Source organism: Uloborus diversus, chromosome 5, assembly GCF_026930045.1.
Source record: "Uloborus diversus isolate 005 chromosome 5, Udiv.v.3.1, whole genome shotgun sequence".
In the NCBI taxonomy this organism is placed as follows: Eukaryota; Metazoa; Arthropoda; class Arachnida; order Araneae; family Uloboridae; genus Uloborus; species Uloborus diversus.
This window is the reverse complement of record NC_072735.1, coordinates 136880225-136893486: the sequence shown is the minus strand read 5'-3', so window position 1 is coordinate 136893486 and position 13262 is coordinate 136880225. Positions and strand designations below refer to the sequence as shown.

Genomic DNA, 13262 nt, shown 5'->3' with positions numbered 1-13262 from the left:
AATGAAGTCTATCCTCAAGATGTCTGCGGCAAGGTTGACTTGATGCTTAGCGATGAAGATGGAGGTTTAAATAGTTCAGATGACCAGTTTCACAATTCAGAAGATCAAAAGGGAAGCACAACCTCATGCTCGGCCCCAAAAGCAAAGAAGCGGAAACAAGAACAATATCCCAGGTGGAAAAAATATGCTAAGTTTGAAGAAAATCTTTCGATGAAAAAACTCGAAAAATTGACTGAAAAATTCCGAGCTTCAGGCAATGGATCCTCAGCAGTTATTTTTCAAAATACTTCCTCTGGATTATATGCAACATTTAGCTGATATCATATTAACTCTCAGATGAAGGTGTAAAGCAGACCTGAACCTAAATCTTATCTTCCTGTTCTGAATAGAAAAACAGATAACCATTATCTTGTCCCCTTCACTCATAGACGTTGTACGGTTTGTCAGAAGAACGTGCGAAAACGGGCATTGAATGTGAAAAGAGACTCCGTTCATCTTGCTTCCCCCAATACCATAGACAATAAGGAAGAAAAAGTGTCCTTCAGAAGATCAAAAGGGAAGCACAACCTCATGCTCGGCCCCAAAAGCAAAGAAGCGGAAACAAGAACAATATCCCAGGTGGAAAAAATATGCTAAGTTTGAAGAAAATCTTTCGATGAAAAAACTCGAAAAATTGACTGAAAAATTCCGAGCTTCAGGCAATGGATCCTCAGCAGTTATTTTTCAAAATACTTCCTCTGGATTATATGCAACATTTAGCTGATATCATATTAACTCTCAGATGAAGGTGTAAAGCAGACCTGAACCTAAATCTTATCTTCCTGTTCTGAATAGAAAAACAGATAACCATTATCTTGTCCCCTTCACTCATAGACGTTGTACGGTTTGTCAGAAGAACGTGCGAAAACGGGCATTGAATGTGAAAAGAGACTCCGTTCATCTTGCTTCCCCCAATACCATAGACAATAAGGAAGAAAAAGTGTCCTTCAGAAGATCAAAAGGGAAGCACAACCTCATGCTCGGCCCCAAAAGCAAAGAAGCGGAAACAAGAACAATATCCCAGGTGGAAAAAATATGCTAAGTTTGAAGAAAATCTTTCGATGAAAAAACTCGAAAAATTGACTGAAAAATTCCGAGCTTCAGGCAATGGATCCTCAGCAGTTATTTTTCAAAATACTTCCTCTGGATTATATGCAACATTTAGCTGATATCATATTAACTCTCAGATGAAGGTGTAAAGCAGACCTGAACCTAAATCTTATCTTCCTGTTCTGAATAGAAAAACAGATAACCATTATCTTGTCCCCTTCACTCATAGACGTTGTACGGTTTGTCAGAAGAACGTGCGAAAACGGGCATTGAATGTGAAAAGAGACTCCGTTCATCTTGCTTCCCCCAATACCATAGACAATAAGGAAGAAAAAGTGTCCTTCAGAAGAGAAAAGCATAATGGTATGTAAAATAAACAAAAATATTCATATTTTTTCATCCATTTCGAAGTAATAAAGTTTCGAAATCAATCCTCCCGTTTACTTCATTCCAAACGCCGATGTTCCCAAATGGGAACATCCTTAAAACCATATTTAGAAATTTTTTCTCTCCAAAACATGTTTTGGTTAGCTATACTAGAGGTAAATTGAGACATTTAAGCAAAAAATTAAAAGTAAAAATTAAAAATTTGAATTATGGCGTTTAAAAGGTTAAGTACAAAAATTGCAAAAAATTGCAGACACGTGTTTCGGTGTTGTAAGGAACACCTTTTTCAATGCAAAATGGTGTTCCTTGTAACACCAAAACACGTGTCTGCAATTTTTTGCAATTTTTGTGCTTAATGACGTTGGATTACTGATTTTTTGAATCTTCAGCACAAAGGTATTTATTCGTTACTCAGAAACGTTTCTGAAAATTACAGAAAGAGGATTCCGAAATACTCAGACACGTTTCTGGACATTACAGAAAGAGGATTCCAAAATACTCAGAAACGTTTCTGAAAATTACAGAAAGAGGATTCCGAAATACTCAGACACGTTTCTGGACATTACAGAAAGAGGATTCCGAAATACTCAGAAACGTTTTTGAAACTTTCATGAACCACAGCTGCACGATATATTCAGAAACGTTTCCAGATTTTTTTTACAGTGGAGTAAAAACAATGTAACCAGTAATGACACATCATTTAAATGTTATAATTTAGAAGAAAAGTTTTCGATCTACAAACATGCATCGTTAATTTATACTACAAAAACTAACCAAAAACATCATATTATAATTTTTTACTCCTATTGTAATATTTGAGACTAAATCACTTAAATTTACAATTGCGTAAAACCTTGATTTTCTCCAATGCTGTTTTTTTTTTTTTTTTTTTTTTTTTTTTTTTTTTTTTTTTGCGTTGTGTCATTTTCCTTGTCGGGTTGCGATATGTTGTGAGGATGCCTGCATGTTATGGCATTTAGGACAGGTAAGCAAACTTTGTACCACTACTAAAGATAGTACAGTAAAACCTCGTTAATCCGAACGTACTCTAATTCGAACCCCGAAGAGATGAAATACATGTACTATAAATAAAATTATTTTTAAAACTATTTACTATTCGATTATTATATTCACTAAAATAATTATTTTAAATTATAATAGCAAGAACGTAACTATGAATGCGACAAATATTCGCTTTTGAGTGTGATTAATTGTATAACTCCTATATGGATCGCACAAAAAGTTGTAGTAATCTGACAAACAACATGGTGTGCTTGGAGCATCAGACCGACATCATTGCAGTGCCGCTATTACTGTTACAGTGTTTGCGAGTAACAATTATAGGTAATGTTCTTACAAAACATGGTTTTTTTGCTGTAATAAAAAATAAGTCTGCTTACTAACGAATTAGGAGTGCGAATGCGACATCGATCTTTTGGAAGTATCAATGTTTTGTTGAAATATCGATGTTTTATTTTCGATGTTTTTGGAACATAGAATGTTTTGGGTTCAATGTTTTTTTTTTTTTTTTTTTGATGTTGATGTTTTTGTGTTATATTTGAAAACTATAATAAAATTTGCTCCAATTTTCTAGCTAGGTAATTAAGTTTACTTATGGAATTGCTCAAAAAAATTCATTTATTTACACACATTTTATAAGATAAATTTTTTCTGTGTAGAGAATGATTTTTGGGAAAATCAGTTCAAGATGGTAAGAGATAATTGGAGTGTGAGGAAGAGGTCAAAGCTATTGGAATAACTCGACACAGGTATTTTCCGTTTTTCACATTTGTTTTTCACAATTAATTAATTGTTAACTGTAGTAAAGTACAATTAACAATTATTTAATCTTTAATTGCAATTTTCTACAATTACAATTGAGCAATTGTTAGTTGTTGTGGAAATGTTTGTTAATTAATCAATTGTTTATTTTTAATTGTTCATGCAATTGAAATTTGCCCAACTCTGGCAGGTACTGCTAGTATATTGATAAAAAGTTAGATATTTTAAAACATCGATGTTTTTTGTCGATGTATCAATATTATCGATGTTTTGCCATCGATGTCGCCCCTCTATTACAAATGTGTTTTGCTCATTACCCAAAAAACCTGGATTATCCATTATCCGGATTGCCTTTGGTCCCACTCAGTCGGGATAAACAAGGTTGCGCTGTGTAGTTAGTTGATATTCATTCTGACATTTAACTTATTTTCAGACTCAATACTGAACATTGTCAAAATTAAAATCAATACAATTCTTGACATTAGAATAGCTCACACAAGCAGTCTTGATTTCTAAAACCGTCCTGTAATGAGCTTCAAGATGAATATGGTGGCGAAAACAGATGACGCAAATGGAAATGTCAGTAATTATTCCAATCTTTGACCGCGGATCATTAAGAATACCATCTCTCATTCGAGTTGATTTCTAAATGAGTTCCAAATATCGGATTCAGCCCATTAATTAAGTATATTTCTTAGTTATTTATAACTTGCAAATTAGTCTGATGTGTAAAAGCTTACATAAATCAAATCGTATTGAAAAAAAAAAAAAAAAAAAGGCGAGGTAGCTATTTTTAAATTTTTTTCTATGGAAAACACTGGATGGTTATGATTCAAAAACTAATGACCAAAAATATCTTTAACAATCGAATACAAAATATTTCGTTAGGAGAAAAAGAATTGTTTTTCACTTTGCCCCATGAAAAGAGTGAAAAATTTCCACCTTTTTTCGAAGGTACAAATTTATTGCCAAAAAAATAAAAAATAACGTTGCAATGCAAGCTTTATTCAAAAAATATTGTTCGTTCTTTATGAACCGTAATTTTCAGAACAAATTTCCAATTTGTTCATTTTCAAAAAAAGTAAGTTATCTTAACTAGTATTTCACTTTGCCTCGCATTCCATTTTAGATCACGTCAACACAATTAGTTGCGAATCCGGACGTTTAGGCTGAAAACAGTCCGTGATAATGGACTGTTTTTAGTCATTGGGTTCAAAATAAATGCAATATCTTTCAGAATGGAAATACTTAGCAAGACTATTTCATATATGGTCTTTATGAGAAAGAAAATAGTATTTTACTATTTGTAAGCTCTTTAATGCAATGTTGAAAGAAGGGACGGGCTGTGCTTTCGGTTTTTCTTGTTTATCTTCATTTGGAGACGAAAAGACCATAAAGTCTGCTACGGGAGGAGCAGTAGCATTTCTGTTTTCATAGATATAGATTTTAAACAGCGTGGATTAGCAAATTATTTTAGAACTTCGTTTTCTTTTATTTCCCCGGGAATACGAAAAATGGAAATTCATAAATAACAAACTTTTCATCCTTGTTAAATCAGGGGTGTCCACCTAGAGGGTGAGGGTGGGGGGAGGTCATGGCACACACTGCGCCGGTTTCGAGTCAAAACTTCGCCGGACAAAACTTCGCGGCCAAAACTTCGCCGATCCATTACTTCGCGCGGTCTAAACTTCGCGTGGACAAAACTTCGTCGATTCATAACTTCGTGTGTCTAAAACTGCGCCTATCCAGAACTTCGCGCATTCAAAACAATGAACTTCCATAAATATATCATATAAACTTAGCAAACAAGTAAAAATGTGTCTTTTTTTCTTTGGGGGGGGGGGTGTCTTGTTCAATGATTTCTAGGAACGCATTAGACACAAACTGTATAAAAAACTAATTTTTCATAATGAATTACTCGATTGCAAGTTAATTCTGTAAATCCTAAATGAATTTACTTATAGCAAGTTAATGAAGTAATAAATTGATATAAATTTGAAGATTGAATTAAGATTAATTGATCACTTTTCCAAAAACTAATTGTTTTTATAAAGATAATTTAATGTTTTATAGCTAACTAACCAAAAAACTTTTGATGGTAAAAAATTTTGGATTTCATTTTAACTTTTTTCATCATTTATTCCTAATCCTATTTTAAAACTCGTTTTTCAAAATTTGTGAGTAAAATTCAGAAGCGACGCCCCCTCCCCTCTCAACGTGCTTTTTGCGGTGTTACTCATAATTCGGTCGCTTCTTCATTAGAGCAAAAAATTGAATGATCGAAAAAAAATTTCAGAATTTTAAATCTTAATTATGCGAAGATGTTCTATGATATATATGGATTCATGATTAAAATAAAATAAAATTTTAAGTTAAGAACTGCCACAAGAGAGATGGATTTTAGAAATTTAAGATTTTTTTAGCAAAAAGAAATCTTAAATAAATTTTAATATAAAGTTGGGACTTTTACCACTAGTCGTTGTAATGGAATGGTCTTTATAATGCGTGGTCGTTATAACGATCGTCGACTGTTTATTTATTTAAAGATTTTTTTTCACATTAAAACTAAAATAATTTAATTTTAAGAAGTTTTATTTTAGATGCGAAAAGTAATACACGCACGAAGTTTGTGCAAAGTTTTGTACTCACGAAATTTTGTCCATGCGAAGTTTTGTCCACGCTAAGTATTGTACGGCGAAGTTTTGACCCATTGCCATTACCCACTGCGCCAGTGAAAGTTTTAGGGGGTGGGGGAGGGGTCGCCGCGATATTGAGGGTATGCGCTCTTGCTCTTAGGGAGGGGGCACCCCTGGTTAAATTAGCATTATTAGACTGCGGGATAACTGGGACCTGATGAAAAAAACGTGAAATGCGGGAAAAACGTCGATTCGAGGAACGTAGAATTGGGGTTTAGCTGTATTATTATTATTGAAGGCATGTGTATGGATGAAAAGACATACGAGAAAAACCTTTAGACAGACTTTTCATCTATAAACTCATTTCCTTAAATTGAAAAATGGATTCCTTGTACCCCGAAACACAATCTGTAATCCTCATTGTATATTTATGCTTTTTAAATGGTGTTTATGCTAGATTGTTTTTAAACCTGTGATACAATGTCAAATTCACTTTAAGGTATTTATCATGCATTTTATTATTATTTTTCCTCATATTTTATTATTATCAAAACAAGTAACTTTAAAGCAGTATACCTGAAACCCCCATTAGTTGAAGGATTAGCAAAATTAATTTGAAAAATTCGGATTAATTAAATTCAACAAAACTTAAAACGATGTACCAAACTACTTTGTGTTCAAATTTCCTACGAATTTAATTAAACGTTTTAGAATTTCAAAAGAATGAAAATTTCCCCCAAGACTTCATTCACTTACGATTAAAATGCCAGCGTGCCGGAAAAGTAATTTACACAAATTTTAATGAGAAATAGTGCAAAAACGTTCCCAGAAAACAACTTTAATGCCTTTTTTAGAATCGCATAAATATGAACCGTTGCCAAGCGCTTTTAATGAAAAACGTTTTCATAAATTAAAACGTAAGAAGCGAGAGAAGCGTCAGAATAATTTTCTCCGCTCATGGCGCTTTCATAATTTGGGAAAAGTAGAGCGCGCAAATGCAAATTAAATCCCCTTTAGCAATTTCGTACTCCCTTCTCCGTCTGTCTGTCGGGGAATCCGGTCCTTTTCCGCTGTAAACGCACAATAGCGGCTGCTCGCACCGGTAGTTGGATTGTCAAAGGTCGGTCTGCTGGTTCATAAACCGGACTGCCAAACTGTGCGCTTAACAGAGCAGAATAATCGGTTTCTGTTCCCAACAAAACTATAGCCGCTTATAACCATCAGAAAGTGCACGCAAAACTTCTGCAGCTGACACACACAATAGCGAGTTATTAATATATATTAACAACAAAACTGTACTTTTTCAACCTCGTCTTACGGTGTTCCCCCAGTTTCGCCAACACCTGTTTTTATGTTTTAATTAGACCTTTTAACACATTTAAGGAGGAGGAAATTTTAAATGTCTTACGACTAATATGGGGTCATTCCACGGAAAACGGTCATTTTGTCCATCACGTGACACCCCCATGTATTTCATTAAGAGTGATACTTTCAAATATTTATGAAAAAAAAATTTTCTGCTTAACAAATTACTAACTTATGTATGATTTCTTACGCAAAAATTTTCGTCATAACACTTAAAAAATATTACTTTTTAATAAAATATATGAACCGTCACGTGCAGGACAAAGGGTTGACTTTTTCGCAGAATGGCCATGATGGTAATAGCATTTATTGTATGGATGCCTCACCTGCCAAATCGACTAACTCCATAAAACAAAAAGTAGAGAAAAGTTATGAAGAAGATGGTGTTATCCATAGGAGTAAACAGGACCTCGTGTTACATTTTCTACCATCACATAGTCAGAAATGTACTGAACCAAAACTTTAATTTAAATTCACATGCTAAGCATTGATTAAGCACTATCAAAGCAGAAATCATGATTTTTTTGAAGTAGAGTTTATCGATTTGGCAACTCAGGCATCCATATAATAATAAACCCTCCTCGAAACAAAAGTTTAGTAATGGCCCCTCTTGATAAACACATATAATCCTGAATACTTATCAAACATGCAATGCACTAATTAAACGTTCGATCCTTACGCATTGTCCAGACTTTACAAAATAAAAGATAGTTTCATTAGCAAAAAATTACATTTTATTCAAATTTTGCAATAATACGAACACAGAGAATACGTGATTTATTACAAACAATAAATTCTCTTATGTACAAAGATGAAGTATTGGTCCCAAATGTACAATACCATCGCAGCTTTGTTTTACCGAAGTAACAATCAGGTCACTAAATGCTATTATAATATCACAAGCTATTTGTCAGAAAACATTTTAGACTCGGTTCTAGTGAAGTATCACATAACACACTCAAATCAAATGATGAACGTCCATGTAGTGACCGTGAAAGTTCAGTGAACGTATAAAAATATGTGTGTGATTTGCCCTAAGCACATCGAAATTGTTATCTTGGTGTGTATAAAATCTAAATGTCACACTTCTGAAGGAATTCAAATTCACGTATTTTTAAATCTATACGTTTTATAACATTGTTTTACAAAATGGTTTCACCGAATGCAATTGAGTCGTTGATGTACGTCATAAATGGTTGGTAGAGTTTTTGCCTGAAACAGAACATCTGCTTTTCTTTTGGGAGATTGATTCAATTGGACGTATCTATGAATGTGCAAACATCCCACAAAGACCCAAAATATGTCGATCCTTTCTTCATAGGATGAACGTTTTGAAGAACATGGCCTCTTCTATATAACGTAATTAAATTTTGAAGATTTCAGGAAACAATATTTAAATAATTTTTGTTGCTCAGTAGCGGACGTAACTTATGAGATACGTCTGGTAATGAGTCGAAAATATTATTCGCAACTCCAGTAAACTATAGGGGGCTCTGCAGTCACTGTCTAATGGCGGATGAAAAAGGTAAAACAAACAAATGCCGTAACTTATAACTTGCTTTGACGCCTAGTGAATGACAGTAAGTTTTCATCGTGTTTGTGGGAAACTTTCTTTTCTGTTCTTCTGAAATTACATTACATCATAAACTGTTTGAAGCCTGTAATTTACCCCCCACCCCACGAAAAAAAAAATCACGTGGAATGGAATGTTTTACCTTTTTCTTTAGTATTGTTAATCACCACAAGGTAACGCATTCGAGCTCTGGAGTTGCGAATTAAGTAGCTCATTTGGAAAAAGAGTGCCACAATACGAAAAAATGAAATTTTACAGGAGAAGCGTTTGATGTTGAAGTCTTCAGGAAATTTGCATTAAGAAAAGTAAGTTTGCTGTGCTCTGCAGTGGTTAATATTAGAAAAAAAAAATCTGTCATTATTTTCCAAAGACGATAACGTCCTTTGAAGGCCTTTAAGCGAAAAAAAAAGAAACTTAAAAATTTCGTATTGTGGCACTCTTCTTCCAAACGAGCGAAGTATGTTATCTCTATCTTCAAACTTAATTACATTATATGAAGCAGAGGACATGTTCTTAAAAAAATTCATCGTATGAAGCAAAGATTTAACATATTTGGAGACTTTGTGGAGTGTTTTGAGTAAAATTGATACGTTTTATTCAGGTGGCATTGCTCTTTTACAAAACTTCACCCCAAACATATTCATTGCATGTACAGACTGCCTAGGAATATTTTCTTTACTTCTTCAGCACAGAAGTAGATACAAAAGTATTGGATTGGGAAATTTCCTTAAAAAATAATATTTAGGATACGTTTTGCAATAAAAAAAAAAGATACTCAACTGTTTGCGCATTAATTCATCATAATCTCAGTTCGCTTTATGAAATTCCCTTACTCTATATGATCAGGCCCGACATGGAGGGGGTTGGGGAGAACCCCCCGCCTAAGGCTTTCAGAACATAAAATACTCAATACATTTTACATATGCGCATGCAATGTGCATGTATTTTACTGTTCCTTCACACATACAATACGAATTCAGCCGCAGGGGCGGATACAGACTACTATTTTAGGTGTGGTTATGCAGAAGAATGAATGACTTTGAGTAAAAAAATTTCTGAAACTGCTTGGGTGTCAACAGCAAGCTCTAAATCGGCGAGGGGTAATGTACCTAATAAGGCATAAGCGTTACCAATTTCATAAGCAATGAAAGGATGTAGCATTTCAAATATTTCCCTTCAAAAATAATTAATGATTTGAAAAAGATTACTGCATTCGTTTATATTTTATTCACAAAGTATTTGAAAACAATGTGGATGGGTAATATTGTCAACGGTTTAGGGGGGTGAGTCACGAACCCATGACGCTCCCCTTGTATCCGCCTCTGGTTGAGTGCCCTTCTGGAAACTGCGGAAAATCATGAACGTATACGTATTTATGACTAATTAGCTCTTTATGCATTTATTCATTAGTCAAATAGCGTTATTAAGTACTCAACGTGTTATTTGTATACAATTTAAGTAATTAATATCGCACAGCACGCATAACCATGCTATATGAATTGAAACTACGATGAATTGATGTGCAGTGAGCTGGCTTAACGAATTAATCATTACGAATATTGTGAATTAAGCATCGGTAAATTATGCAGAAAAATGCTGAAGATGTTATTAGCTATTCTACTGTATGCATTAGCTTCTGCATGCGATGTTTAGCACCACAATTAACTGATCAAAATACACTGAAGCATTATGAATTTGTACTTCAAATTGATACTGTGATGGATTGTGATTAAGCATCAGGAGAACTTTTACCAAAACAAAATTAATTTTGCCATTAATTAGCGCAAGACAAATGAAACGTGGGAAAGATATGCATTGATCTTCGAATGAAGTAACCATGCTTTTGGTACGTGTGCCTAATAATATTTTTGGAGAAGACAAGTCAGATGGGGTTTGGAGCACCTGGTGATGTGAAAGGAAGGGAAGAAGGAAAAAGAATAAAATAAGAATTAATAAGGATGAACCTAAAAATGGTGACTGAGAAGCTTAAAGCTGTTTAGTTGTCAGTTATTGGTATTCCGTGCGCAGGAAAGAAAATCAACTTTTATAGTTTTTCGTTACTGAATAATAGGCGTTCCATGCCTTCGTTCTCAAACTATTAGTCCGTTTTCCACGAGAAGGCACTTGACTCCGCCTTCGTTACGTGGTATTCGATGATTCTATTTCGCTATTTTCGGCAGAAGGCATATTCAGATCATAGCATTTTGTCGTGTAAGCAGCAGTTTTTAAAATGTAAGAATAGCGAAAGTAGAAATAGCCAAGCGAAGCAAGTGATGTAAAGGACACTAAAGACTTCTTTTTCGCACATTAAAATGCACGCCAAAGTTAATGGTGTCTAGTTATCTCATTTACAAGCACGGGGATATGTTTGCCGATCACCCCCGCGTAAAATTGAACTCAGCGTTCGAGAAGGTCGTGCGAAGTGCCTTCTCGTGGAAAACAGACTGTACCTTCCTGTAAGCTTTCATCTACGGCCACATAAAGCTGCAATCTATAGAATTTACACATGTAAAAAAATCAACTACGCGTGCGATTCTTGAGGAACCTCCATGTCAGCTTGTATTTCTTCCTGACTTCGCAAGTCGATGGCGAACTTCCTTGGTGGAGGCATTCCTTTCACAGAACGACTGTAGTCCTGAAAAGCTTTGGCTAACGTCAACGTCAACGACCTCGCGTTTTGGCGACTGTCGCACACGAAGGCATGACATAGGAAGGGGTGCTTCTCCATGACATTGCCACCGTCCCGGACGACAATCATGGCGAAGACCCTCGTGTAAACAAGGTCTTGAACCCCGTACGATATGGACTCTATGGGATAGAGGCCAGCCTCGAAGTTCTGGTTCTGGTTTTGTGGCATGGCAGACAGACGGACCCCTTTGCCGGACACTTCCAGTCTCAGGTATGGCAGTGTGACTCCTGGTTGAAGAGCTCTGGCAGCAGCTACCAGTTCATCGACTGGATGTCTCGTGTGCTTGATGCCCCACAAGCCTCTGGCATCTCTGCAGCCTAAGTACTTCACGACGTAGGATTGTGGCAACGTGATGTCTCCAGTTTGTCCTGCATATTAAAGAGAAAGAGAATAAGACGTTGAATTTTGAATTTCGTAGCAGAAATTTCTTTAATTACTTCATTGGAACACTAACATCTGAGGCAGTGAGAAGCAAAGAGATGTAAGTGAACTTAGCTTAAAAAGCTTTTAAAGCTTTGAGTAAAACGCGTTTTAAGTCTAGAACCTAGGTTGGCTTTCGTAGATTTTTTGCACGGTTATCTCCATTTAAAATATTTTGGCACTTGAATCCCTTTCCTTCTCACTGCCTCATAGTTAGGTTTTTGCCAAATTTGGCGAAAAACTTTATCGCCAGAGGTTGAAATCATTCATGTATTTACAACAAAATCTTAAAACAAACAATATCACCGTGAACAGTAAAAATTTCATAGAAACATCCATATGTTTGATGGCTGACATTTTCAAACCAGGAATTGACCAAGAATATTTCTGGAATTTGTGTCAGAATTTGGCCAAAAAATAAATATTCAAGTTCTACCAAAATTCCTAAAAATGAGAGCACAATTCCAAAAAATTATGCAAGCTGATTTGAGAAATGTAATGAATAGTTAATAAAAGAAAAGGATAAAATAAAAATAACAAAATTAATAAGAAGAAATGGAACGGAAAGTGTTTCACATATGAGATTATGATTTATTGTCTTCTTCTGTCAAATAGAACAAATAAAAAAATGAACGCTTTTTTTGGTACTTACCCCTCTAGTATAAATTACATTTTTCGGTATTAGAATCACATGTAAGGTATGTTCCTTTCCGATAATAATAATTATTATTATTATTTTTTGCTTTAACAATAAACATGACAACAATAACTACTACAATCAATTACTCGGTCGCTTTTAAGTGAATTATAGGTTTTAACTTCTTAGTTTGACTGCTGAAATGAGCAGCAAAATTTAACTTATGACAAATAGCGACAGTTAGATGTTGAAAGTGATTAATTTTAATCAAAATAAAAACACTGCTGTTTTGTCTCCTAACGATTCCGATCGTCGAAGGGAGGGGTAGAAAACAAAGCACTTAGATGATCATCAATCTATTTTGACTTTTTTTAGGTGATCTATATTTTTGACATTAAAACCTTCAGGTTATATCTGACCTGTCAACGCCCAGATGACAAGACCTAATAAAAACACCTTGATTTATGACCATTGGTGATAGTGGTACGTTGGAATAAGCAAAGCTAAATGAAACCGCTTCTATCAACGGCAGAGTAATTCAATACAGAACTGGAGTTGCTAAGTACTTCATTAATAAATTTAAACAAGAGGGGGGCGGGGGTTGTCACATTATTTACTATTTTAGGTTATGGTACTTTGGTAATTCATTTTCTTTTTTATTTCGATTTCTTTTCACAAACTCAG

At 34.7% G+C, this 13262-nt stretch overlaps 1 protein-coding gene across 1 annotated transcript in view; it reads right to left on the bottom strand.

Moving 5' to 3' along the window:
• Positions 1-8011: 8011 nt before the first annotated feature.
• LOC129221986 (low density lipoprotein receptor adapter protein 1-B-like) overlaps positions 8012-13262 on the bottom strand; it is a 149687-nt gene continuing 144436 nt past the window's right edge. Inside the window, exon 2 of the mRNA XM_054856395.1 lies at positions 8012-11889. Within this exon, the coding sequence (XP_054712370.1) occupies positions 11354-11889 (536 nt within the window). The 3' untranslated portion in view covers positions 8012-11353. The remainder of the gene's footprint in view (positions 11890-13262) is intronic.